The sequence below is a fragment of the Plecotus auritus genome (assembly GCF_963455305.1).
Source record: "Plecotus auritus genome assembly, chromosome: 3".
Classification (NCBI taxonomy): domain Eukaryota; kingdom Metazoa; phylum Chordata; class Mammalia; order Chiroptera; family Vespertilionidae; genus Plecotus; species Plecotus auritus.
The window spans coordinates 195,368,278-195,395,097 of NC_137772.1; the positions used below are offsets into that span (position 1 = coordinate 195,368,278).

Genomic DNA, 26,820 nt, shown 5'->3' on the forward strand with positions numbered 1-26,820 from the left:
CAAGAATAGCATAGAAATCTCAGAAGAAGATGGGGAAAGGCTGTGACTCAACCCCATTCTACCCATGGGCAAAGAAACACAGAAGATCCCCAGGTCATGGAACTCTTCTTAGCTTGATGAAGTCATTGCCCTTCCTTCATCAGTTTCTCTTTTTCTTCATTCACTTGGAAACCACCCTTCACAATACATAACATGCATGGGTAGAGAGTGACAGTTAGAGGCAGTAACACTTTGCAGGCTAAATTGTCTGAAAGCTGAAAAATGTTCAAAAAGGGAAGATGAAGATGAGAGGAAGAGCCCTAAGAATAGTGTCGGTAGAGGTAAAATTTTTACTTCTATCTCTGACTGGAGAAGAACTGAAGCCTACATATGACTCCCTAGCAGTCAGACAATAGGCTAGTTGGAGTGGAAGATCCTTAGTCCAGCAGAAACATGAGGTAAATGTTTGCCGGACACCGGAAACCAGGATCTGGGCTCAGCCCTTTAGTATTCTGTGTAGGTCTAGATCCAAAAAGAAGATGTGCAACACCTAAATGATCTGCAGTGGTGGGTAAAAGGCTACCATTCACCCATGTAGCCACATATTGTTTTGGATCAGTGTGTGTGTGTGTGTGTGTGTGTGTGTGTTTACTATTTAAGAAAAATTAAAATATATGCATTTGGGTCTAGCCGGTGTGGTTTAGTGGTTGAACATTGACCTGTGAACCAGTAGGTATGGTTTGATTCACAGTCAGGGAACATGCCCAGGTTGCAGGCTCAATCCCCAGTAAGGGGCATGCAGGAGGCAGCCGATCAATGATTCTCTCTCATCATTGATGTTTCTATCTCTCTCCCCTTCTCCCTTCCTCTCTGAAAGCAATAACACACACACACACACACACACACACACACACACACACACACACACACGGTATAGATCCTACAAAACATTTTGCAATACAAGGAAAAGTAACTTAAAGACTCAGAGGAAAAACACAAATAAAAATTCTTTTCCAGAGGGAATAGAAGAAAATCTTTTAAAGTCTTAGCTTTATGTACTTAATACAAATTGACCCACAGGGTGCCAGAAATGTTTAGAACAACAGAGAATGAGTTGAAAGTGGAGAGGCAAAGGGAGATGACTGAGAGCAGGCAGAACTACAAAGAAAGCAATACTTAAAGAGAGCAATAAGTTTCACATCAGATGCAGCAAAGAGCAGAGTTAGAGTGCAGAAAATAAAGTTTGTAATATTTCAACTTTATAAATGTAGAGCAATAAAAAAGGGGTACATGACAAGAAATAAGATGGAGGAAAAATAAGGGAGAGTCAATGTATATGTTACAACTTTTCTGAAAAAAATAAAAAGAATAAAAAATAAGTAATCATCAGGCCCAATCAGGTAAAAAGGGCTTAGAAAATACCTTTCTCAAATACCCTTCTTGAATGACTTATGATATGTTCTATGAATATATGCATTATAGCTGTGAGCCAAATACTCAAGATGAAGTAATTTGCTGTCTAAAGTCCTAATAGTAAAATTCAAAAGCAATTAAAAATGTAGGGATCACAGTATGGTGACTATAGGAGGGAAAAGAGGATGAGTGAAGGTAAAAGAGGATAAAGGGGGATAAATGGTGATAGAAGAAGACTTGACTTAGGGTGGTGAACACACAGTATAATATACAGATGATGTATTACAGAATTGTACACCTGAAACCTGTATAATTTTATTAACCAGTGTCACCTGAATAAATTCAATTAAAATATAATTATAAATATGTAAAAATGTAGGGAATTAACAGTAGTAAATATTTTAAACCCAGTTTGGGGGTGGAGAGTAAAGACGTTACTTGTAGTTTGCCCACTTCCATGGTTTAAGTACATTGTCATTGTGGCCAACTTCAAGCTACCAATATGAAGTTCATGTGGAGTTGGAGAGAAATGTGCACAATTGAGTCTCACATGCCTTTAAGGAGAGAGCTTCGGGTAGACCCATTAGTTACAATTTGAGAAAAACAATTTAAAAATTTCATCTCATACTGTGTATAAAAATCAACTGTGTACTCATTGTATTAGTTCCTTAGGGTCACCATAAGAAATTACCACAAACAAGGAGGTTTAAACTAGCAGAAATGTACTCCCGGACAAGTCTGGAGGCTAGCAATCTGAAATCAAGGTATAGTCAAGGGCATGCTTTCTCTGAGGTTCTAGGGGCGGATCCTTATCTCTTCTTAGCTTCTGGGGGTGGCCAGCAATCCTTGGCATTCCTTGGCTTACAGCCTCATCACTCCAATCTCTCTCTGCCTCCATTGTCACATGGTGTTTCCTCTGATTGTGTCTGTCTCTGTTTTGTTTTCTTATAAGGATACCAGCCATTGGATGAGAGCCCATCCTAATCTGCTATGACCTAATTTTAATGACTTATATCCAAAAGGCCCTAATGCCAAATAAGGTTATATTTTGAAGTTCCGGGTAGATGTGGATTTATAGAGGACACCATTCAGACCAGTATAGGGATTAACACATATTATGTAAAACACAAAAACAAAAAATAGCATCAATGTGAATTCTTATTTGTTCTGAGGATAGAACACTTTCTACTGGGAGAATTCACAAAAGGTGATATATACATTTCACATTAAAATACATTTTAAATTCGTTCTTGTTAGTAACATCATCTAAATTTAAAAACTCAAACAATAATTTAGAAAAAAGAACATCAGATATAAACAGAAAAAGGGTAACTCTTTCATATACAAAGGTAGTATATATAAATGGACAAGAAAAATATTTCAGTCTTAGGAAAAATTGGACATAGAAGTAACAAAATCATGAAGGAATAAATATAGATGGCTTATGAAATTCATAAGTATTCAACTATATTAATAATTAAGTACAGTTACATTAAAACAGCAGCAAACTATTTTTAACTAACAAGGCAGCAAAAATAAAGAGAAAAGATGACAATGATGGTGAACATTGTCATGGGAGAATAATGGGAGAATAAATAAGTACAACCTTTCTTCTAGAAAAACAAAAGAATTGACATATATCAAGAACCTTAAAAATGCTCCTACCTTTTGAATTTGTAATAACACTTCTAAAAGTCAAACTTAGCCGAAACCGGTTTGGCTCAGTGGATAGAGCATCGGCCTGCGGACTGAAGGGTCCCGGGTTCGATTCCGGTCAAGGGCATGTACCTTGGTTGCAGGCACATCCCAGTGGGAGGTGTGCAGGAGGCAGCTGATCGATGTTGCTCTCTCATCGATGTTTCTAGCTCTCTATCCCTTTCCCTTCCTCTCTGTAAAATATCAATAAAATATATTTAAAAAAAAATAAAAAAAATAAAAGTCAAACTTAAAGGGATAATCTTGAGATCTATGAAGCATAAAAAATTAGAAATGAAAAATTGGTATCAAAGAATTAAGTATTATCTTGAACAATTAGAAACACTCTATTGTTGAGGATTTATTGCAGAGAATGTAATCCATTCTAGTTCATTTAAGCATAAAGGGATTTATTTAAATGGGTTTTAGAGTTGGTGGGAGGGAGAAGAAACGCTGAGGGAACAGGCATCAACTCCTAGAGCCACACAGCAGAAGCTGCTGCAGTCAGCGGAGTGCGGAATCAGACAGCCTCCTGCCATGCTGGGAAGCCGCAGCTCCCGCTGCTCGCTCCAGACTCACACTCTGACTTTGAAAACAGGCCCCTGATCTCTCCTCATTTAATCTAGTTCAGATTTCAAGACACACAGTTACATCTCAGGCTGAAACTTACATCACAACTGGAACCCTAGCTGTGAAGAGTTCAGGAAGCGCAGTTAGCGCTCCAGTTTCTGGGTAGAGCACGTCACAGAGGGAGGTTGAAATGGACGTTGTGTGAGCCCATCCCTGTATTTGCCACACCCCAAACATCCAAAATATAGGAAATGCATTCAATGGCTTTAAATGACTTTGGAAATACTTTTGATTTAGCGTTTACTTAAGGAGCATGAGATGAAAGCATATGTAATGCATGATCTCAACTGTGTAAAAAATATATAGGGGACAAAACAATGTAGAGAAATATGCAAGTGCATTAAACACTCACATGAAACTATGGGAGATTTTCTTTCTCATAAGTATACCTTTTCTACAATAATCATAAATTAACTGCATAATCCTCATTTCCCATGAAAACAAGCAAATTCATGTTTGATAAATAAATGCAAGTGCCAAAACCGGTTTGGCTCAGTGGATAGAGCGTCGGCCTGCGGACTGAAAGGTCCCGGGTTCGATTCCGGTCAAGGGCATGTAACTTGGTTGCGGGCACATCCCCAGTGGGAGGTGTGCAGGAGGCAGCTGGTCGATGTTTCTCTCTCATCGATGTTTCTGACTATCTATCACTCTTCCTTCCTCTCTGTAAAAAATCAATAAAATATATTTAAAAAAAAAAAGATAAATAAATGCAAGAATTAGTGACATAAACAGAAAATAAGTACCCATTGCTATTTGTTTTGCTGTTTTAGGGTTTAAAGAAATCCAGGAAAAACTTTTTCATTTCCCTCTAAACTTGGTGTTTTTTTTTCACAGTAGCCTTGAGTTGTGGCTGCTGAGATAATAGTATAGGTAGCCCAGTTTAGCCATTTAGATATGCATTTAGGTTTTGTGTGTATGTGTGTGTCTTAGGCAATATATAGATAAATATATGTAAATATCAATCTATAATATTCGTATGTGTAATGTATGCAAATATATAATTTTGTATAAATATAGGTATTTATAAATACATAATATTTATGTTAAAGTGTATGACTAGTTGCCGAAACTGGTTTGGCTCAGTGGATAGAGCGTCGGCCTGCGGACTGAAAGGTCCCGGGTTCGATTCCGGTCAAGGGCATGTACCTTGGTTGCGGGCACGTCCTCAGTGGGAGGTGTGCAGGAGGCAGCTGATCGATGTTTCTCTCTCATCGATGTTTCTAGCTCTCTATCCCTCTCCCTTCCTCTCTGTGAAATATCAGTAAAATATATTTTTAAAAAAAAGAGCCATTGGTAATCCTTTAAAAAAAAAAGTGTATGACTAGTATATTAAAGTATATGACTAGTATACTAGTTAGTGTTCTCCAGAGAAACAGAACCAAAAGGAGATATATAGGTAGATAGACAGAGACTGAATGACAAAGAGGTTGATTTGTTATAAGGAATTGATTAGGGAGGATAGGAAGTCCCACCATCTACTGTCTGCAAGGGGGACCCAGGAAAGCTGGCAGGGTAGTTCCAGTATGAGCCTGAAGGACTGAGAACCAGAAAACCATGGTGTAAGTTCCAGCCCAGATCCAGAAGCCCCAGAACTGAGAGTGTAAATTCTAGTCCAAAAACAGAAGACTGATATCCTAGCTCAAGTAGGCAGGTGGAAGGAGTGAATTCTCACTTTCTCTGATGTTTTGTTCTATTCAGAGACTCAAGAGACTGGACAATACACACCCACAGTGGGAGGGCCATCTCTTTTATCCAGTCCATCGTACAATGCTAATTTCATCTGGAAACGCCCTCATGGACACACCCAGAAATACTATTTAACTAAATATCTGGGCACCTGTGACTTAGTCAAGTTGACACTGAAAATTAACCATCATAACTAGATAGAATCTTAAGTTAATATTAATATATAAAGAAACTAATTTTAATTATTAATCATAATTATAAATCAATGAGTAAAATAATTGCTTGTAAAGATAAATGAAACCCAGAAATGCAGTATGGTCTTTTCAAAGTTAACTAGCGATATTATATACTTTGCGTTCTCATAGAATGCTGCTTTTAATTAAAATTCCATTGGTAGTTTGGAGTGAATAATTTTTATTGTTTAGCAACTATGACAAGTTTCACTCATTTTTCAGTGTCTTTTCTCTTCCTTAGATATTAGAGACTTTCTTTTTGGAAAATTAGCAATTTTCTAATTTAAATCATTTCCTGGAATAAAACTAAGTAGAGTGAACCTTTTTTTCCTATTATTCTTCCTTGTGAGGCAGCTTTTATTGCTAAACAGCTGTCTGGACCATGCTTTCCAACGTAGCATATGACCGAGCATGTGACTTCCCTCAGCTATTCTGGGGAATGACTTAACTGCCCCACCTTATTACAAGACACCCCTACAAGGTGATGCTAAAAGGTGTAGACTAACATGTGAAAATAAAAATAACCCAATAGATAGAAATAAACTCTTTTCCTTAATTCATCCTTCATATATTTGGTCTCTTATCCTAATACTTGATGATTATAGGGCATGCTGTTAAGAAGGTTCCAATATATGCACTGTTCTGTTTTTCATTTGTTTGTTTTTTTACTTTTCCATTTTGAACAGTGAACAAAGAATGGTGTTATTAACTGTATTTTAGAGAGATAGGAGAATGACTGCTGTATATATGTAACATAAAATGTGTTACTCAAAATACTTTTTAGTATAGGCAGACAGTGGTGAAAGACGGATAGAAATGGAAGAAATTGCCATGTGCCTTGCATCTAATATAGGTGTGAGTAGGGAAAATGGTTTACTTTAAAAGCTGATGTAATCTACTTGGATCACAACCTGAAATGGAAATAGATGCTCTGTTTTCAACAACTGTAATATAATTAACTCCTGGGCTCTGTTTTTACCTAGCCACAGAAGCAACTGCTTTGCAGTCTCCTGAGGTTTGTTAGGGGCTGTTTGCAGTTCATGACTTGAGACAATTAGAGGTGAAATGAAATGAGTGTATGATTAGTCCTTGAAGTTGAAGAGAACAAGCGAGACACATCTCACCTCCTTCTTTGTTATTTTCTTCACTTTGCTGTTTCCCTCTCCATCTTTGTTCTGTGTGACAGAAAACAATGGGAGGATCAGTGATTGGGAGGGAAGGGATTTTTGTTCCTTTTCTCTCTTTGTATCTCAGTTTCTGTATCACACAAGCTTCTGATTGCCTGATTTTGTCTTGCCATTTTTTTTTTCATTTTAAATTCACATTCTCTTCCTTTTGTTCCTTTATTTTCTATTGTCATGTTCTCTGTCTCTTTTCTTTTCCATCTGTCCCCACTCCTCCTCTTCTTTTTCCCAGGTGATGGGATAAATTGGAGAGTTAGGGCAGCGATAGTGTGATGAGCAGGTTGGGTGTCTGAAAGGACCAGGCAGCTCAGGTGGAGTCTGTCTTGGTTCTGGGAGGTAAATTAAATATGGCTGAAGGGATTTCCCAGGAGTAGGCTTGAGATGGTGTCTCCAGGATGTGATGCAGTCTGCATGTGATATTTTGGGAACCATGACATTTCCACACGTTCAGTAGAAGATACAAAAACACTAAAAGTACCAGTGGAGAAGAAGGGTCCAAGGTTGGGAAAAGCAGCCATGAATTACAGGGACAAGAGAGGGGGCCATTGACTTCAGTAGTGGTAGCCAACTTGGTGTCCGGAAGAACCAGAGGTACCAGCCACAGTTCATGGACAGCAGTGCTGGACCCCAAGGACAAGATCAACCATGTTAGAGACAACCTAAGGATCCACCATTTCTAGGAGGAGCCAGAAGGTGAGGAGGAGGAGGAGAGAGCTCCTAAGAGGGAAAACCAGCTCTGGTGGAGTTTTCATTTTAAATAGATGTGCTATTTACCCCAAAGACTGTTTTACTTCAAAGACACTGAATTGCTTTTAATTGACAAATTTAAGTTGTTTTTTTTTCATGCCATTAGCAAGAATGGGAGCACCAGAATAAGATGAAGGCACTGTAAGGTAGAAAAAATGCTAGCCTTTTCAAATGGGAGTTGTGGGTAAATTTCAATCCTGCTACTAGGGGTGTGTGTGTGTGTGTGTGTATGTGTGTAAGATAGAAATCAGTATGTTAATAGAGGTCAATGCTGAATGGTAGAATGGGGAAATTATTGATTTATTTTTCCTTCTCTCATATTTAATATATACTTTTTAATAACTACTATATGCCAAACATACTTCTTAGTGCTTATCTTTATGTTTCAGTTGCTCTAGATTTGTACATTTTTTTTTGCTTTTGTAAAGAGATGATTATAATTCAGTGTTATTTAAAAATTATCCAATTCCCTCATTGTGGTATTTGAATGAACCATATCTCACCATGTGAGTTATAAACCAGACCTTGGGGTTGACCTTCTGTTCTTGAGTATATGCTTTTGAGGTTCATTAATCGTAAATTCAAGGTTTTCAGGAATCATTTTGTAGAACTTTTATAGAGCTTAATTCTCATGCAAACCTTTGCAATCACAATTTGAGACCCATTATGTTGTGATTATGTACAAACCAGCATTCTGTCTTGATTTTCAGAAGCAGAGCATATTTGCCAGTTAGCATGATACCCTTGTACTCAAATGTTCATACCCAAAATGGGTTAGGAGCTTCATGTGAAAGTCAAGTCTAGTAGTTGATTCTGTTTTTGAGATAATGATCTCTCTGTACCACACCAAATACAAGGGGTTTCTTTGCAGGTAGATCATGCACACCCTGATATGCCATGGCAGCCTGCAAAAGTAGCCTTTGCAAGGTACAGGTGGCACATATTAGGAGATGGTCCCATCTGCTTTCTCATGAGTATCAAATGCATCCTCTGATGGCTTTTGGGATTTGTAAATGATGATTTCCTTTTTTAAAAATCTCTCATCTTGAAGTCTCCCCAAATTAATTATATATTTTGGCTTGCAATAGCCAGCATTCAACCTGCCACGCCACCCAGCCAAAGGCAGAATGGGTGGGATATTAGGTCCTCCTTTGCTTCTCAGATTTAGTCAGTGGGCTGCACAATGAGGTCAAGTGTCCTCACCTTCCACTCTGTCCTGGGTCTTAAGTGCAGCTGGCCTCCCCTCTCACTCTCCAGGTACCGAGGGGAGAAGGATCCCTGCCTTCACACCCTTCCTAGATTTTCAGTTTGAGTTGAGTTTGTGTCACAATAGAGAAATTCAAGTTACTTTCTAACTTTTCAATTGAGAAATAGAGACTCTAACCCTAGGAATATAATAAATTTAAAACACTATATGATTTAGATTTATAACAAAGATTTTACCAGCACATTTTTAAAATAAGTTATAATTGAATAATGGAATATGTAATTAAATAAACGATACCTAGAATAAATGTGCAGTATATTAAAACTGTTCATGCAAATAGTTTCATTAATTGTTTTAAATTACATTTTGGAGAGCATAGATCAATTCTTTGTGAAAAAATGGATGGTGCATTTTATAATATTTTGGAGAGATCTCATTGTTTTCTAAAACTGCTTATATTTAGCTTTTTTATTATAGAAAATAGATTCTCTGGTATTCTCTTTCTGCTTTAAATAAGTCTCTGATAAACTACATGAAATTGACCATTTTCTCTGACCCCCTACACTTACTCTTTTCTGTTTACGGATAGTTTGGAATACCTGTCACATATTAAAATTTTTCAACAAAACAATGAAAAATGAGCATACAATTATACTCACCTCAGTATTCTAGAATGTATTTATAGACACATGCCAAGTATATCCTGCCTAGAAAGTGTTTTTTAAATTGTTTATTTATAACTTGCATCCTTGGAGATAATGTTTATTTCTGTAGAATTCTTTAAGAATTTATTTCTCATCACTTGTTTTTTCATAGAGGAGAGGAATGGTAATGATGATGATGGTGATGAAGATGATGATGGTGAAGTTTTAGATGAAAGCCAAAAATTGTAAGACTTCTGATGTGCCAAGCACTGTTCTAAGTGCAGCAGCACACATATGAAGTCATTCAGTGCTCACAGCAACTCTATAAGTAGGTGCTCTTAATAACTCCAAATTTTTTCAGATGAGAAAATTGGGGCATAAAGAGATGAAGTAACTTCCTGAAGGTTGTAGTTTGCCTGTGGAAGAGGCTGAACATGCAGTCTTCTCAAAGTACCTTCTCTGTTATTGGAAGCCACATTTTGAGACCATCATGTATATTAGAAAATTTTGTAAGATATTATGTGGAAAAATCAATGGGCTTCTAATATGCAATCTGTTTTTTAAAATACAAGGTGATTGCTTTGTGTCAACATTGACATAATTTTTTTTTTTTTTGCTTAAAGGTTGAAATTCGCAGATTAGAATATACCTCACTTAATTTTATGTCTCAAAAGGAATTAATATATGATTTTAAAGTTTAGTATACCTTAAGTTCATATTGAAATTTAGGAAAATAAGAATAATTGCTATTTTGAGAACTACAAAAGTGAGAAACCATAAAAGAACACCTATCAGAAAAACAAGCATAACTTCATTTGTCCTGGAAAAAATAAAATTAAAAACAATTATATAATTTTTGGATGTTTACCATATTCTGTTTATAAGAAAATGAACTAGTATCTAGTGAGAGATTTATATTTCAGAGTGCTATTCAGTTTCTAATTACCCATTTTCTGGTTTAAGGCAAGGGAAGAGTTTGCACAAAAACCATGAAAGAAAATGTTGCTTTACAAACAAGAAGGCAATCAAAAATGTATCATATTATCTTATTATTCCTAAAAAAAATCATTTTTTGATTTTTCCTGTGGCATATTTTGAAATGAAATGCATTTTATGAAAAATTACAATGGTGCTTAGAAACTCACTCATTCCTTTATGCATTCATTCATTTCACAGTGAATGTCTGCACTGTATCAGGTATAGTGTTATGCTTAGGAAACACAAAGATAAAGGACATTAGCTTTTTTTCTGAAGGAACTCAGTAAATGAGCCATAAAAATTAAAGAGATAATTATATTCAGTTCAGATTTATCCATCTCTGAAAGGATTGTCTTAAATTCCTATCCTCTTAGAAGCATCCCAGTTTAGTTTGGAATGCCCATCCTATAAATATTTTAAGGAAACCAAGATGGTGGCATAGGTAAACACCTAAACTGCTGCCTTGCACAACAATTTCAAAACTACAACTAAAAGACAAAATGGACATCATCCAGAACCACAGGAAAGCTGGCTGAGTGGAAATTCTACAACTAGAAGGAAAGAGAAAAGCACACTGAGATTCACAGGAGCTGCGGAAGGCAGAGGTACGGAAGCGCGCACACGTGGAGAGGGCTGGCAACTGAGTACGCGGCTGGCTTCCTCAAGCAGGAGGGAGACAAAAGCTCCCAACTGCTTTGAACTACAGTTCCAGGCGAGACTCCGGGGACCCAGACTCATATGGGGAGAAACTGGACTGTCTAGCAGCGGGTGAAACTCGAGGGCGGCGTTTTCTCAGAGGTGCTTGGAGCGATTACCGCGGGACACTAGACCCAGAGGACTCTTAGGGCAGAGCTGACGGGAAGCCATTGCTGTCTGCTCTGCCCTGAGATCCCGCCCCACAAAGCCATTGCTGATTGCTCCTCCCTGAGACTCCGCCCCATCCAAGCTGAGTGCAGAGGCTTTTGCATATGAATTGCCTGGTCCTTTGAATTCCAAACTTACCTAACAAACTGCAGCTAAGTCAGTGAGACCCAGAACATCCAAAAGAAGGCCTAAGGCCCCACAGCAGCTTGCATTGCTTCACAGCTGGGCCTCATCTGGGCACATCCAAAACCCAAACAAAGAAGAGGAATTTGTAGATCTCTCCATAGCTCCTGCTGGGTTGCCTCAGGCAGAGGCTAAATTCGCACCTCCTTGGAGATCCAAGAGCCAGTGTACCCAGAGGTCAGAGTGGGACCATCCAGATTACAACTCCTCAGATCCATAAGGGACACACTCAGCGGGCAGACTCAGTGAGGACCAAAGCCCCACTGAAGCAAGTCTTGTCTCATAAGGGTGTCTCCAGCACAGAAGTTCTCCCATTGTAGATGCAGCTGATCCTCGCAGCCAATTGGCCTGGAGGTCAATTCCTCCCAGTGATACCAACAACAATCAAGGCTTAATTACAACAAGACTGTTCACACAGCCCACAAAGGGGTACACCAAGAGTGTCCACCTCAGGTAACTGGGGAAGCTGAGCCACTGGACCCTATAGGACACCTAGCACACAAAGCCACTCTATCAACTCAGGGAAGCAACCAAAATGCGGAGACAAAGAAACAGGTCACAAATGAAAGAAATGGAGGAAAGCAAACTACTAAATATAGAGTTCAAAACTATGGTTATAAGGTCACTCAAGAATCTTCTAGAAACCTCCGATAAATTTAGTGAGACCCTCAAGGATATGAAAAAGGACCAACTAGAAATTAAGTATACACTGACTGAAATAAAGAATAATATACAGCCGAAACCGGTTTGGCTCAGTGGATAGAGCGTCGGCCTGCGGACTGAAGGGTCCCGGGTTCGATTCCGGTCAAGGGCATGTACCTTGGTTGCGGGCACATCCCCAGTGGGGAGTGTGAAGAAGGCAGCTGATTGATGTTTCTCTCTCATTGATGTTTCTAACTCTCTATCCCTCTCCCTTCCTCTCTGTAAAAAAATCAATAAAATATATTTAAAAAAAAAAAAAGAATAATATACAGAGGTCCAACAGCAGACTAGAGGATCGCAAGAATCAAGTCAAAGATTTGAAATACAAAGAAGCAAAAAACACTCAACTGGAAAAGCAAAAAGAAAAAAGAATCCAAAAATATGAAGATAGTGTAAGGAGCCTCTGGGACAACTTCAAGCGTACCAACATCCGAATTATGGGGATACCAGAAGAAGAGAGAGAGCAAGATACTGAAAACCTATTTGAAGAAATAATAACCAAAAACTTCCCCCACCTGGTGAAAGAAATAGACTTACAAGTCCAGGAAGCGCAGAGCACCCCAAACTAAAGGAATCCAAAGAGGACCACACCAAGACACATCATAATTAAAATGCCAAGAGCAAAAGACAAAGAATATTAAAAGCATCAAGAGAAAAACAGTTAGTTACCTACAAGGGAGCACCCATACCACTGTCAGCTGATTTCTCAACAGAAACTATGCAGGCCAGATGGGAGTGGCAAGAAATATTCAAAGTGATGAATAGCAAGAACCTACAACCAAGATTACTCTACCCAGCAAAGCCATCATTTAGAATTGAAGGTCAGATAAAGAGCTTCACAGATAAAAAGCTAAAGGAGCTCATCACCGCCAAACCAGTATTATATGAAATGCTGAAAGGTATTCTTTAAAAAGAGGAAGGTAAAGGTAAAAATTATGAACAACAAATACATATCTATCAACAAGTGAATCTAAAAATCAAGTGAATAAAAAATCTGATGAACAGAATAAACTGGTGAATATAATAGAATCAGGAGCATAGAAAGGGAGTGGACTGACCGTTCTCGGGGGAAAAGGGGTGTGTGGGGGGTGCGGAAAGAGATTGGACAAAAATTGTACACCTATGGATGAGGACAGTGGCGGGGGGTAAGGGCAGAGGGTGGGGTAGGACCCGGGTGGAGGGGAGCTATAGGGGGAAAAAAGAGGAACAATTATAATAATCTGAACAATAAAGATTTATTTTAAAAAATAAAATAAATTAATTAAATAAATAAGATATTCTATAAGTTTGCATTCTTAGGATGTATTTTAACATGTACTGTCTATGAATGGAATAGTTTGATATGATGTGGTTTTTGCAGTCTGGTAAAATACTCTCCTGTGGAAGAGATACTCCCACAGGATAAGAAGGTACAGAGGAAGAAAGATTTGTAAATCAACACAAAGTTAACGTTCATTGACAGAGGAAAAGGAAGCAACAGCTGTGTAAACAAACAGCTGTGCAAAGACAGAAAAATAACAGTGAGCAGCCATGAACATGGCAAATGGTCTAAAATATGAGAAAAGCAAGTAAATAATATGAGGAAATGAGTTAAGCCACTGGAAATCACTGAAAGTTTTGAACAGGAAGTAAATTATAAGGGAAGTGTTCAAACAAGAGTTACTGCAGAGAAAAATTAGAAAAATATTTTATGTAGAAGTGAACTTTAAAAATGAAGTGTGCTTAAGAGATGAATTAAAAGTGAATCTTTTGTAAATGTGCTTTATGTGACACAAACAACAGTATAATAATATTAAAAAGTTAAGGCCTAGACAGTTTGGCTCCGTCGGCCTGTAGACTGAATGATCCTGAGTTCAATTCTGGTCAAGGGCACATGCCCGGGCTGCGGGCTCGATCCCTAGTAGGGGGTGTGCAGGAAGCTGCCGACTAATGATTTTCTCTCATCATTGATGTTTCTAGCTCTCCCTCTCTGAAGTCAATAAAAATATATTTTTAAAAATATAAAAGAATAAAATTACCACATAGTCCTAATTTATTGTGTTGAAAAGAGTAAACTCGAAACTCACAATTATTTTGCTTTGCATTTATGTGACTACTAAGGTGCCTGACTTTTCAAAGGGAAGTATTTAATAAAACAAGTAACTCATAAATGTATTCACCTTCTAAAAAATGAAAGCATTCCCGATGAGGCTCAAGTATCCCTTGACCAATTAGCCAGAGACCATAAATGCATAATCCATGGACACAGACAACATGGTAATGGTCTGAGGGAAGGCAGAGCCAGGGCTGGGTGGATGGGGGCAAAGTGGGAGAAATGGGGACATCTATAATAGTGTCAACAATAAAAAAAAAGACAAATAAATAAATAAAGCTTCCCTTGACCTGTTACCCCTCCCCCATACTTACTTCTCTCCCCATAGGTAGGCATTATTTTCAGCTTAATGTGAATCCTAATATTTCCCCATGTATTCACACACATATGTGTTACTATAGAAAATATATACTAGTATCTTTATCTGGTATGATAATCCACTATACAAATTGCACTAGTAATTATGGAATTTCTTTGTTTTTCATATAACATCCTGCCTTGGAAATATTTCCATTTCAATACAAATAGAGCTGTGTTATTAAAAGAACTGCTTTGTATCCAGAGTCTGGATACAATTGTTTTTGCTATTCCCTTCATGATAGACTTCTAGGTTGCTTCTGATCTTCTGCATCCTTCAGCAAACATTCATGCATCTTTTCTTAGTGCCATGTGCCCAGCGCCCTTCCTGGTGTTGTGGATTTAGCAGCAAACAAAGCAAAGTTCTCCCTGTGGACATTCAAGAAGACACAAACAATAAACAAAGACATGCACATGTAATCAAATGTCATGTAGTGATAGGTACTGCGAAGAACTGCAGCGAAGGTGAGAGATGAGGTGGGTGGTCAGAAAAGGCTTCTCTGAGGGCTTTCATTTGAGTCAAGACCTAGGAGAAGTGAGGGAGGTTGCTCTGTAAATAGCAAGGGTACCAGCTGAGAAAGGGAAGTGCTGGGTCAGGAGGTGTGTATATTGAAAGTGCCAAATCACCTTCTGAACTGTCTGTGACAATTCATACTCCTATTTGAAGCATGAAAGTACCTGTTTTTCACATTTTTTTCTAATAATTATTAACATGCTTCTTAATTTTTACCAATTTGATGTGTGGAAAAATGTTCTTTTGCTGTAGTTTTAATTGGTATAAATTTCATGCTTGTGAGTGTGCATATTTAATTTAATTTATTTCTTTCCAGTGTCAACTTTAAAAAAAAATCTTTATTGTTGGAAGTATTTCATAGGTCCTCCTTTTCCCCCATAAATCTCTTCCAGCCCACTCCCGTCCTCCCTACCCCTCAGACACTTACCACCCCATTGTCTGTATTCACAGGTTATGTATATATGCATACAAGTTTATTGGTTGATATCTTCCCATCCACCCTCCCTTGTCTTCTGTCTGATATTCAACAGTCTATTTGTGCATATTTTAATATGTATATTGGCCCTTTGAATTTGCTCATCTCCGACTTGGCAGTTCTAAGTTTATAATATATCGTTAATTTATTATATATTTCTAAAATGTGTTTGCTATTGTGTAAAGAAGCTATATATTTTTTAAGACTATGTTTTTAGAGCACTTTTCAGTTTGCAGCAAAATTGAGAGAGGAAAGTACAAAGATTTCCCATATACCATATCCCCACACACGCACAGCCTCTGCCATTATCAGCCTCCACACCAGAGTGGTACACTTGTTATAATTGCTGAACCTACCTCAACACATTATAATCACCTGAAATCCCTAATTTACGGTACATTATGGGTCACTCTTGGTGTTGTACATATTGTTGGTTTGGACAAATGTGTAACGTATTTCCATCATTATAGTATCAGGTAGTATCTTTTCACTGCCATAAAAACCCTCTGTGCTCCATCTATTCATTTCATTCTTCCCTTCCAACCCTGGACAACCACTGATTTTTATACTGTCTCCATAGTTTTACCTTTTCCAGAATGTCATTAAGTTGGAATCATGCAGTATGTGGCCTTTTCAGATTGATTTCTTTAACTTAGTAATATGCATTTAATATTCCTCCCTGTCTTGTCGTGGCTTGATAGGTCATTTCTTTTTAGTGCTGAGCTATCCATTGTATGGATTTAATGTTTTTTCTATCCATTCACCTACTGAAGGACATCTTGGTTGCTCCAAGTTTTGGCAAATATGAATATGCTTGTGCAGGTTTCTGTGTGGATATACATTTTCAACACCTTTGGGTATACCAAGGATTGTGATTGCTAGATTGCATGGTAAAGTCTAATTTTGTAAGAAACCACCAAACTGTCTTTCAAAGTGGCTGTACCATTTTGCATTCCCATCAACAATGAATGACGAACCCTGGCTGGTTTTGTTCAGTGGATAGAGTGTCGGCCTGTGGAATGAAGGGTCCCGTGTTCGATTCTGGTCAAGGGCACGTGTCCAGGTTGTGGCTCAATCCCCAGTAGGTGGGGGCGGGGGGGAGGCGTGCAGGAAGCAGCCAATCAATGATTCTCTCTCATCGTTGATGTTTCTATCTCTCTCTTCCTCTCCCTACCTCTCTGAAATCAATAAAAATATATTTAGAAAAAAATAACAATAAATGATGAGCAACAAGGGATTTATATATGCATAAAATGGAAGGGTGCACATACAGGAACGACTGGAGCATAGGGTGAGGGCATGAAGAGTACCTGAGTTATGAGGCTGGCGAGATAAGCTGGACACCACTCTTTTATAATTCTGATTTAATTGTAATAATCTGGTAAAATTCAAAACCATTTCTGTTAAACTCTTGATTAGGATAACGTTAAATATAATAAGTATGCCATAAATAGTTATTAAATTGCGTTAAATTAAGTAATGTCATTTGTTGAAGAATGAAGTAGATAAAAGTAATACAATACAATATACAGTATGGCCTGGTTTTTAAAAAGTGTTAATAAAATTAAGAGTATAGTAAATCCAAGATGTGTGTTCCTTTTCAAAGTTAAAACTCAAGGAAGGAAGACTACCCTCTTCAAGAATAGTCAGTCAGCTTAAAGACAGGGAACAGAAAATCAATTGCCTTGATTATACTGGAGCTGTCTATAATTCACCTTAGCATGTGGTCCACTACAAAAACAGGGAAAGTTCCATCAGCCAGCAGAGCCCTGTGGAATAGGAGTCACTTGGCGCAGCAATAAGGAAGGAGTTGTTTAAGGAAACAAAGGGGAACAACTGGAAGCATACCAACTGCTCTAGAATGTTGCTGGTGGAATGAGACCTAGAACGTAGCTCTGAGAACAGAATGGACATCGGAAGAATTTTCTCTTATGAAGGTCCAACAGTGTTTGAAAGACAGAAGGGGATAATTCAGTACAGGTGGAGAAATTGGATATTTTAAAGAGGGGAAACCCACTTTGAACAAGAGTTCTTTAGAAAATGTGAAATAGCTTGTTCCATGACACAGCGGGGAAGAGGGAGCACTTCTTCCTCTTAGAATTGCAACAAGGGTAACATCCTATATAATAAAAGGCTAATATGCAAATCGACCGAACGGTGGAACAACCGGTCGCTATGATGCACACTGACCACCAGGGGACAGACGCTCAACGCAGGAACTGCCCCCTGGTGGTTAGTGACTCCCCTAGGGGGAGTGCCGCTCAGCCAGAAGCCAGGCTCACGGCTGGCGAGTGCAATGGTGGTGGCAGGAGTCTCTCCCGCTTCTGCAGCAGTGCTAAGGATGTCCGTCTGATGGCTCCAGGACTGCAAGAGGGCGCAGACCAGCCTGAGAAACCCCTCGAGTGCACGAATTTCATGTACCGGGCCTCTAGTTGAAGATATAAAGAGGTGTTGAGGGATAGATGCAGAGAGCAAGACAAATTACGTTAATGGCTTTGATCTTCTAAATAAGTGTATCCCCTGGACACTTATATCACAATCAGTGGGGAGTGCTGGATAAAAAATTCATCTCCCTGGACAACTCTTATCAGAAAGTGATATCGCATTATTCCAGCTATAGTTTGAGAACCACTGTTCAAACAAAGTAGGATACTATCTGCAGTGTGTGTCTACATTATTGAGAAAGAATTACTGTTTAGGAGGCGAGATAGGGATGGGCAATTAAGAAGGATGAAAGATTGCCTGGGCAGTGTGGCTCAATGGTTGAGCATCGACCTATAAACTGGGAGGTCACGGTTCGATTACTGGTCAAGGCGCATGCCCCATTTGCAGGTTCCATCCCTAGTAGGGGGAGTGCAGGAGGCAACCAATCATTGATTCTCTCTGATCATTGATGTTTCTATCTCTCCTCTCCCTTCCTCTCTTAAATCAATAAAAAAATATTTTCAAAAAGGATGAAAAATTTAACATTTTCTAAGCAGAGCCTATTTGGAAGTTGGGAAGTGGGACTTTCTGCTGGAGAAGCTAGCTCAGCTCCAAAATATGGTTCAATGGGCTTCCCTGACTTCTTCTATGGTAAAGTGATTCCACCTAAAAATGCTGTGATCCCTTCTCTATTTGTCAGATCCCAGGAAATATTGCTAAAGCAAGCTTGTGAATCAAGGACATGAAGAAAACTTGAGCAATTTCTCTTCCTTTGGGCTTGAGAAACACACCTTTCATGGCAGGCAAGGTTAATAACACTGGTTGCTGCATAAAATCCTGTGGATTTGTGTATTCAGAACTTTGGTTTCACATATTTATGATGAGCCCTGCCAAGATGTCAGGCCAGACTCCTTCTGCTAGTTGTGGCTCAGCTCCATTCTCAGCTGCTGCTGCTCCTTCTGCACATAACCTGAGATGGGCTGCTCCCCTTCCTGTGAAAGAAAACAAAGGTTGCAAGGCCCTAGCCCAGGGGTGGGCAAACTTTTTGACTCGAGGGCCACAATGGGTTCTTAAACTGTACCGGAGGGCCGGAACAAAAGCATGGATGGAGTGTTTGTGTGAACTAATATAAATTCAAAGTAAAGGAGCGGAGGGGAGAGCAAGAGAACCCTCCGCTCTTTCGGCTCTGCGGGCCAGATAGAACAGCGGCCTGCGGGCCGTAGTTTGCCCACGGCTGCCCTAGCCTATTTCATTGTCTTTTTCTCTTTGTTTTCACTTGAGCTACTCCAGCAACTTGTTAACTGGTCTTTAGTTCACCAGCCTCCTCCTTCTCCAGAACACCTTCTCAACTGCCAGAGTTACCTTTCTTGACATGGACTGAACATTAAACAAATGATGAAATATTTGTAACCCAAATAGTAAATCCTGTAAGTACTTACTGCTGTGAAGACTCCCCATGGCCACAGAGTGAAGTCCAAACAAAGGAGAGATGCACAAGATTTTCGCCACATGCCTCATCTGTCACCACAGCCTCCATCATTCCAGCCTTGCTTGGTACAGGAACACTGAGTCCTCATCATTGTTTTAGTACACTCTATACCCTCGTCAGTGACCAAAATGTCCCCAAAATTGGGTCATTAAATTTTTAATTCTCAAATGTCTGACACATAGGATGTGTACCATAAATTTTAGGTGAACATAGTTGACCTTTTACTTCATATAATCCAAAGTGAAAGAAAATAGGAAAGAAGTGTTCTTTGGTGCAAGCAACATGGGCAACTCTTAGCATCATTTTATAACAAGTCTTTTTTTTCTATGTAATATTATAGTTACAATGTAGCATTGATTAATCTTAGCACTTGTAGAATCATAGAATTTCAAAGTGAAGAAGCATTTTAGAAGACGTTCCTTTAATTTGCAGATGAGGAATCAGTCCTGTGCTTATGTCAGACCACACAAATAGCTTTTATCAAAATCCTATTCAATAACCAAAACCGTTTGAAATTCATGGGTATTAAACCATCCTTACATTCCAGGCAAATAAAATGTGGAAGAGAACAAAATGTGCAGTGCGCTTTAGTTAAGAGGACATCTCATTAAGGACTCTCAACCTGAGTCTAGGTTGTTGAGATGGGGGAAAGCCAAGCTACATGATGAGAGATAATTGGAAGTTCAAGGATGTATGAGCAATCAAGTCCATCAGAAGAACAACAGAGTGGGTGTTGATGAATTTCTTTTCTCCAGGGTAATTGAGCCTCTTTTTCTCTTTAATAGGTTTCAGAACCTGCTGTGGTCCAGAAAGACATTTGTGGACAACATGAAAATTTATAACCACAGCTACATCTATATGCCTGCTTTTTCTATGAAGACAGGAACAGAGCCTTCCCTCCGGGTTTATTATACACTGTCAGATGTCGGTGCCAATCAAACAGTGCTCTTTGCTAACCCCAACTTTCTGCGTAGCATTGGAAAGTTCTGGAAAAGTAGGGGAATTCATGCCAAACGCCTGTCCACAGGACTCTTTTTGGTGAGCGCAGCCCTGGGCCTCTGCGAGGAGGTGGCCATCTATGGCTTCTGGCCCTTCTCTGTGAATATGCATGAGCAGCCCATCAGCCACCACTACTATGATAATGTCTTGCCCTTTTCTGGCTTTCATGCCATGCCGGAGGAATTTCTCCAACTCTGGTACCTTCATAAAATCGGCGCACTGAGAATGCAGCTGGACCCATGTGAGGATACCTCACTCCAGCCCACTTCCTAGGGACAGGGGGAAAAGGAAGAACTAAGCCAGGGTATTTTTGCTAGGTTTTCTACAGGACTGCAAAAGGAAGTGGTGCAGTTGTTTCATGGATTTGCCTGGGCCACTTGCAAACAGCAACCGCCATCCAAAGGAAACAATTTTTAATGTTGGCTTGGAGGACAAATAGGAAGTAAGATGTTTTATGAAGTATTTGATAGCACGTTGTGGATTTGCAACTAGTGACATTCTGATGAAATGATGTTGGTCAAGCACATTTGCATGGTTTAAATCGAGAAGGTACAGTTCACAAATAAGGCGGAACTCTAGTTGAAGTTGAAGAGTTAATCAAGGTTAATAAAGGAAATGCCAGGGCAAAGTGTTACTGAATATCAATATAAGCTGGCTTCATTTAAAAAATTACTTATGAAGACTGAAATTAGAAACCTAGATTTTTAAAAAATTTATTATTTATTTTTGTCCTATTTAGGGAAAGTGAATAGGTAATGGGATAGATTTTTTAAAAATCCCTTACTGAGTATTAAGGACACAAAACACGACAGCTGACATTGTGATTTGTTGAACCAACTGTATGTTAACTGTAGTCCCCCTCCATTTAAAAAATGTTAAATAAGAATTACTTCCTCCCCCTTTGTCAAGTCTACTTAGACAATGTGAAACATTGTTGAATTTATACTGTGTTGATTCACAGTCTGAATAACATGAACCATTTTCCTCCTCCTCAGAATGTAGGGCGTACATTCAATTTTAGGTATGCATTTTATAAGCCTGTTTGCTTTATTGTTATTTTAGTGCACAAAGAGTACAAATGTGAATGTGTTATTTATTTGCAAATTATTTGCATCATTGTCTTTATAATTTAATGTTCAGAGATGAAGTAAAGCACAAGGTGATAAACTTAGTCTCTGGAAGACAGATTGGAAGGCCTCCTCCCTTTTCTATCTACCATGGTATATTCACTCTGAGATAAAGCATATGCACACACACACACACACACACATGCACACACACACAACTAAACAAAGCTCATTCCCAAGAATCCACATGACTGGTATTTCAAAAATCTGTAACCAGTGTTGGAGAGTTCCAACTGTATTATGTACGTACCCACCACACGCTGATATAAGACAAACCAGCTTACTGGTTGCTGCTCATAATGCTTATACCAGCATGAGATGCAAACCTTACCCCCAAATGTTTACCCCAATTGAACAGAATTGTTTTACTCATTCTGACTCTCTCCAACATATCATGAGTGGACCCTGTATTGAGTACGATCTTATTAGGTAGATTCATACAAGGAAATTGGTGTGAATTAGTAGCTATCTATTCTCATAGTAACAGGTAAGACTAATTTGAAAGCCAAACTCTGACAGACTACAAGCAGCCAAATGTGTTTACATATAAGAGAAAGGTAAAGGAAGTCTTTTATTATCTTTGTTCTTTGAGATGCCTTATTCTAAAAGGAGATGCTAGAAATCACTATCTTTATTTTTTTAAGTATCACCAAAATTTAGGTAAATTGTGCCAAAAAGTTGTTTTATATTTTAATGGTAGAAATGTAGTACATAATACAGATTAAAACAGGTGGCATTTTAGGTAGGTTAATATAAAAGTTATTAGGATAACAATGCCCTTGGGAAATATCTACATCATTGAAACAGGCAATTTCTAAATAAGATTGAATATCAAGGTTATTATAGAAATCAACAGTTGAAATGTGAGTGGTTGATAAAACATAGATTATATGATACTTAGAAAGTTAAGAATTTTAGAGTATTGATTCTGTGCAGAACTGATTTGCTATTTTGATGCTATATGGCAGGAAAAATGTAGTAAAAATGTACTATTGAGTGAGCTGTGTTAAATATGTGCTACACATGCAATCCTGAATATATTTCCCCTTTTAAGCTATTGTTATTATTTAATAATTACCTTAAAAAAGAATAAATTTTAACCTATACACTTAGAAATATAAAAGGGCTAATGAAAAAAACATACAAATGTTAATAAAATATGTCAAATTAGTGTTTAATTGTTAAAATTGTTAAAATGTAATTAATGTGCTCCATAAAGCCAGCGAATCACAGTTCCATTGAAAGTACTACCTGGAAATGTTTCATCTTGTCTTGATTCCTGGGATAGATTTGTGCAATAGGTTTGTACAATGTTTAGTTATAAATTTGTGGTTTCTGAAAGGCAAGACGGATCCCAAACTCATAATGTTTACTTGGACCATTGCTTCTCAACTGAGGTGATTCTCCTCCTCCATCTGGTGACATTTGGCAAAGTCTGGAGACATTTTTTATTGTCATGATTTAGAGAGTGCTACTGGCATCTAGTGGGTAGAGGCCAGGAATCCTGCTAAATACAATGCACAGGTCAGATTCCCCACTAGAAAGAATCATGCAATCTAAAATGTCAATAGTGCCAAGGTTGAGAAGCCCTAGATTAGACCAAAATATTTTGATGGTTCCATAGTGTTTTCACTTAGGGATACATACACATGCTCATGTCATTGAAAGTGTGATGACAAGTTAATAGGAATATTTTCTTAGAGTAGATTAAAGTTTGGCATTACTTTAGAGGTATGTCATACATATTTCTGTGGTTCGTTAAATGTATCTAAACCTAAGCTTGTGAGTATATGTGCTTATGTATGTGTGTGCATGTGTGTGTAGAATAAACTTGTGCATCTATCCTTTTAAAATACATGTGTTCCTAAGTAAGGATGTCTCTAGAATTATCTTACAGAATACTCTGGAATTCTCTATTACTATTAAGAAATTGAATTCTAAACTCTCATTATTTTGTTTTTCTGAAATTGAGGACTTTAAAATTGTGCCTCACACTTTGCCAAATTTAGTCAATTACATTTTTATATTACTGGCCCTTAAGATTCATATAGAAGATACTCAAGTTATGGTAGACACATTCAATAAAAAAGCATTTAATAACTTTCGATGCATTTGCCAAGAGAAGGCATTACTACGTCTAAGTTTTGAAGTTATTTAGTGAAAAATTAGGTGGCTCCAAGAGGGCTAAAGAAAGGGTGAAAGAACTGAAAATAAGTTCCTGATGAGACTTTTTATTAGCTCTAATTTGAGAATTGCATTGATGCTGATGATCATGAATGAGGATGACCTCTGTTTAATTTTTATTGCACTTCATAAAAAATTAAGATAGGTGAAAGATTAAGTCATTACATAGAAAAAAATAATTTTTTAACTTTTTATTTTTATTGAATTTATTGGGGTGACATTGGTGAATAAATTTATATGTTTGAGATGTACAATTCTATAATACATCATTGTGTGTTCACCATTCCAAGTCAAGTCTCGTCTCCTCCCATCATCATTTATCCCCCCTATACCCTCTTCCACCTCCCCCTCTGATAATCACACACTTTGTGCATATGAGTTGAGATTAAGAAAAAAAAAGCAAAATAATTTTTATATGAAAGATTTTTATATGAAGAGGACATTGGACATGACAGCTTTATATAGAATATTTGACCAGCAGTTTATACGACACTGTGCATCTAACCTGCAATTAGCACAAGAAGTTGAAGAGTGCTTCCTGGATTTTGTTTCTGTTTAGTTCACTTTTAGCTATTTTAACAAAGGCAAATGATCCAAAATGATCCAGATGATCCCAAATGGCAGATGTTCAGACAATACTCTGTGTTTGGCTTTGTGATGTCTCATGCCCTTCTTTTGGCTAAAAACTTTGTTTAAGTTAAATATAACTTATACCTGAAACAATGGACAACATGGCTTAAAAGTCTACTTGGGCCACCTGGCGTGGCTCAGTGGTTGAACCAAGAGGTCACGGTTTGATTACCATTCCAGGCACATGCTTGGGTTGCGGGCTTGATTCCCAGAGTGGGGCGTGTAAGAGGCAGCCCATCAATGATGTTCCTCTCTCTCATTGATGTTTCTATCTCTCTATCCCCTTCCCTCTCTCTGAAAATTAATAAAAACATTTTTTTAAAAAAATCTACTTGGAAAATAACTGAAGAATTCCTAGAATTCTAAATTTACCAAAAAGTATTTTTAATTAGTCAAAATATTTACAGGAGTATTACAGATGTTTTCAAATGGAAATGCTATCAATAACATTTCTTTTGTCAGCAATGATGGTAGTTGTATACTATGCACAGCCTCTTATTTCTTTGTGTGGAAAATTGGTGACCTGTCATTTTAATTTGTATGTTTAAAAATATGGACTTTGTGAAAATGTTTAACTGAGAAATCTTGTTAGGAGCAACCTAAGAGGAAGAAATGTCACAGCCCATTTAAAATTTTATAAAGTTCTTATTGTGTTGTATGAAAAATTTCTCACCAGAACCAGGGAACATACCTGTTCTATGTTTGCAGAGTTCCAGCGATCAAAGCTATATAGATTTTTGTGGGAACTTGAGGACAAGTGTGTGGAGAAGTAAGGACTGAGTGCAAATCTGTGCTTTGTCTTTCTTCATCTTCCAGTGTAGGTAGAGGTTGACTTTCCGAGTATATGACTTCTGGTGGGTACACATCAGAGCTGGAAGTGGGTAAATCACTCCCGGAGCCTTCAACTTAGGTCAAGCTTCTAACACAGTCAACAGTAACTATAAATATGGCCAGCGGTTTTGACAACTTCAATTCACTGTGTGCTAGGCAGTGAATGAGGCAAGTGGAAAGGAGGAGACAACCCTGCTCTCAAGCTCTCAGGATACAAAGGGTCAGAGAAGTCTCTGTGCTTGACCTTGGCTTTTAAGCACTACCTTCCTCTGTCCAATCCCATGGCCTCACTGTGGAGAGGAGCTAGTAGCCTTGTGACTAGAGAGCTGGTGTGGAAATTTGCTGAGAAGCTTAAAATTTTACACTGTCTTATATAGGGTGTTCTTTTTTGTTGCTGTTGATTTTTTCCCCTTAAACTTGTGCTCTCTAAATTTGGGTGTCTTGTGACAGAGTTCTAGTCACCCTGACCTAATTATGGCCCTGCCAGTGATTATTTAAAGTGGAGCTCCCCCCATACCCCCACTTTCAGATGGATTTTCTGAGTCTGAAGATAGGGAGATGGTAATAGTCCACCAGTTCCTACAGAGCCTCTTTTAAAGCCCTGGAGAGGAACCCAGAGAAATCCTGAAGCCTAGAATGTCTGTTTATAAACTCCAAAATGTGAGGCCATATAATACTGAGGTTGAATAAATAGAAGGAAATATATATGAATCTACAATTGCCATGACCTTTTCCTTTCCTATCTTAAGAAAATGGTTACTATTGGCATTACCCTCAGCCTAGTCTTGTCCTTTGAATTTTTACATGCATCTTAGAGGTGAGCTCATTCAAACACAACACCACCTCTGCTTGCCATTGCAATAGGAAAATATATGGTTACGTTTCCTTCTAAATTTCTTCCTTCTGGCGCCTGCATTTCTGATTTATTCTATCTCTAACAAATAAGTAATAAATAACTTATTATAAATTGGCTTATAATAATACCTAGGAGCATTTGTGTGATAGCCAAAGACTATAACTCTAACTTTTTTAAAGTAAAAAAAAAAAAAAAGACGAATTATATTTTGTTGATGCTCACTCATTTACCTACCTCCTCTGTGTTCCTATTGATCTGGACTTTGTGGTGAAATTCTTTCTGATTTTGCTTTCCTTTTGAAGTTGTGGGATATAACCAATGTTGCAGAGCTGTATAGGAGTTTTATAGAATAATACCCCAATATATTGATCATGTCTCTTTCTGCTTTCATGTAATTAGATTTTCTCCAGATATTTGCCATTTTAAAAGCACATGCTTCACACGATACCAATAAATATCTACAAGATGTGATTTTATCCAGGGTAGAGAAATTCAGGACTCAGATATGTCTGGTTTTCTCTGCACAGTAAGAGAAATGGATACTTACAATGTTAAAAATAGTTTAACCAAAATGAAAAAAATGGAAGATAAAAATCAGGGTTTTAATTGTGAAGGACCATTAGGAGGGAACTTACTAGTAGAAGGTAGCTAAGCAGAGAGCACAGAGGCTTTTGTCCTTCAGTGCAGTTCCCAAAAT

The 26,820-nt window shown here is 38.1% G+C and overlaps 1 protein-coding gene across 2 annotated transcripts in view; it reads left to right on the forward strand.

Annotated features, from left to right (window-relative positions):
- The window catches only part of ST8SIA1 (ST8 alpha-N-acetyl-neuraminide alpha-2,8-sialyltransferase 1), a 152,495-nt gene extending 128,302 nt beyond the window's left edge, over positions 1-24,193 (forward strand). The window contains exon 5 of one of the 2 annotated variants that reach the window (XM_080661271.1): positions 20,282-24,193. In XM_080661271.1, coding sequence (XP_080517397.1) covers positions 20,282-20,768 — 487 coding nt within the window. In that variant the 3' untranslated portion in view covers positions 20,769-24,193. The remainder of the gene's footprint in view (positions 1-20,281) is intronic. The other variant, XM_080661272.1, reaches the window with a different exon arrangement.
- The last annotated feature ends 2,627 nt before the right edge of the window (positions 24,194-26,820 follow it).